The 2,536-nt window shown below is 33.3% G+C and overlaps 1 protein-coding gene across 1 annotated transcript; it reads left to right on the top strand.

Moving 5' to 3' along the window:
* Positions 1-1,265: 1,265 nt before the first annotated feature.
* Positions 1,266-2,409, top strand: LOC109590611 (collectin-12-like; the record flags this gene model as incomplete). The annotated part of the gene is made up of 7 exons (XM_020006509.1): positions 1,266-1,355; positions 1,411-1,919; positions 1,967-2,020; positions 2,071-2,103; positions 2,151-2,195; positions 2,251-2,322; positions 2,365-2,409. Coding segments are annotated over exons 1-7 (840 nt in total), but the record flags the coding sequence as incomplete, so codon positions are not given.
* Between the last annotated feature and the right edge of the window lie 127 nt (positions 2,410-2,536).

Here is a 2,536-nt window from a genome sequence, read left to right as displayed (position 1 = left end):
TGTCTGACTCATGACAGACATATATGTCACTTTATTATCACCACAGATGTTTTTCTTCACTATTAAACCATTTGTTATCAGAATTTTTAAAACTCATACAATTGGGATATGAGAAGAAAATTTCATCAAAAAGTATAGGTCTTGAAACCATTATTATCACTTGTGGTAAGACCATGGTTTCCCACAGAATTTTGGCATAGTGCTCAATGCAGCTTCTTGTCAGTGAATTGTCAAGAATTGGGCCAAACACCCTGTACCATAGTACAGGAACTTTGGCCAAATTTCATTACTAGGAGAGAATTTTTCATTTTTATATTTTTTTCTGATACATTTACTTATCCTTATGTTGTGTCAAATTTGAGATTAAAAATTTGGATTTTTTATGACTTTTTAATTTGCTCGAAATGCATTGTAATACTGTCAGCATGCTGTTTAGTTCACTTAGCATGTTTTATGGGAAACCCTGGATAATATGTTAAAAATTATGCTCTGCTGTAGCAGACCAAATCATATACTTTGGTTTCGAAACAGTGAGTGTGTGGCCATTAGCTTACAATTGTCTCTGTTTTATTGATTTCTCTGCATGCCCTGTACTATTTTTAATGGGACTTTAATTTTGATTATTGTTGCACTTACAACTGTATTATCATTCTTATTGACAGGTACAGGGATTGATTTGACTCACAATTAAAGCAATCATTTTTCTTTAATTTTACCTTAATTACTATGAGTGAAGGAAACAAAAATACAAGTTAGTTTGACTGTAAATATTTTAAGCTATCTACTTAGTAACTGTCTACTTTTTACGTAAAAGCACTATATAGGTATAAAATTTAATAGTGTACTTGATTTTGGGTCACGATCACAAAGATTAATGTCTTGAAAATACTCACTGTGCATGTGCAGTATGTACGTATGCATGCCAGCCTAGTGCATACATTTTACATAGATACAAAAATTAATATCTTTGAAATTAAAAACAGAGTTTTCACAAAAGCACAAAATTTTATACACTCAAAAATTTGTACCAGTATTGTTACCATTATGACAGTATGGTTTAGATTTGCATACATGTGGATCTACTAGCTCATCCAGTAAAATATGATGCTTGTCTCCTAATTTTTATTTGGCATTGTTTTAACATGGGTATTTTCCCTTAGATTTACTTGTGGTTTTGAACTGTGTCAACTGGGCATGAGGCTCTATTGTTACTCAACAAAGCTAGCTTGTGAAGTAATAAAACAAGTAATAGTCAAACAGTACAAACCTCCTAATGATGGAGAAAATTGTGTTTTTAGTATTGAAGGCAGCACTGATTCTGTCAGTGTTATGTCAATCATGTATCTGCAGTAGTGGTAAGTATTGTAGAAGGTGCTAATACAAATTAATGACTTGCAATCTATTATACAGATTTCTTTGATATTGTTGAACTTGCTAACTTAAATGGGAGAGTTGGTGATGATGTAATGTTTGTGAGGGAGTCAAATGGGCTGGAAGCTTATCAATTATCTCATCCAATTACTATATCAGCAAATAATAGTGACTGGATTAATCTCAGCAAGAGGCTGCCTAACAGTGCTTATTTTGCTCATATTGATAGTAACTATACTGGTAATGTCTTTGTGTGGTCAACTGAATCCAGCAGTGTCATTGTTAAACTTGATATTATGAGAGAAGGAACAGAGCAGAAGTTTCTCAGTGTACAGATATTAGACAGAGAAGCAATAAAGTTTGTATTGCCAGCATCAAATTCTACCTACCGTACAATTGGACTGAGAATAGCTTATGGCTGCACTGTCACTGCCTTTGTTGACTGCTATGAGTTAACTTCTGCTGATCAGCCTGATTTAATTCATGGGATAAATAGTACTAAAGACATTTCTATTTTTGGATCAGCATCATCTTCAAATATGCCAAAAGTATAGAGCAGTCATGCTTTTTGTGATGTACTTCCATATCATTATAGGTTTCTCATTTGATTTTTTCATCTAAAGCTAGCACTGCTGTTATTGATTGCCCAGTAAGTTATTGAGAAATTGTATAGTGAGCTATTATTCTTTGATATTTTAGCGAATAAAGGTCAAAGTAGGAGCTGATAAACAGGTGCATGTAGTTGATAATTGTAGTCATGAAAAATAAAAAAAATTTAGGGGATAAGGGGTCCTGCTGGACAAAGAGGTCCACAAGGATTTAAAGTAATTTTGAAAAATAACTTGATAATATGTACATGCATGTAATTTATGATTATAGGGAGATGTTGGTGACAGTGGTGTTCAAGGACCTTCAGAAAACAATGGCATTAGAGGAAGACAAGGACGTCCAGTTAGATTCTAGTTTAAAGCATGTATCATTTTATTTGCATAGGGCTCTCCTGGAACTTCTGGTGATGGTGGTGATAAAGGTGAAATGGTATGTTAAGAATTATTTATTTCAGCATTTTGAAACAATTTATCCATTGTCGGGAGTACCAATAATTCATGTATTCTTGTTCATTGCTGTGTAGTGATGATAATCATGTATTGTTGCAGGGTAGTCT

The sequence above is a fragment of the Amphimedon queenslandica genome, unplaced genomic scaffold (assembly GCF_000090795.2).
Source record: "Amphimedon queenslandica unplaced genomic scaffold, v1.1 AMPQUscaffold_9776_Cont18036, whole genome shotgun sequence".
In the NCBI taxonomy this organism is placed as follows: domain Eukaryota; kingdom Metazoa; phylum Porifera; class Demospongiae; order Haplosclerida; family Niphatidae; genus Amphimedon; species Amphimedon queenslandica.
The sequence above is the reverse complement of the archived record's forward strand: the minus strand, read 5'-3'. Positions and strand labels throughout refer to the sequence as shown.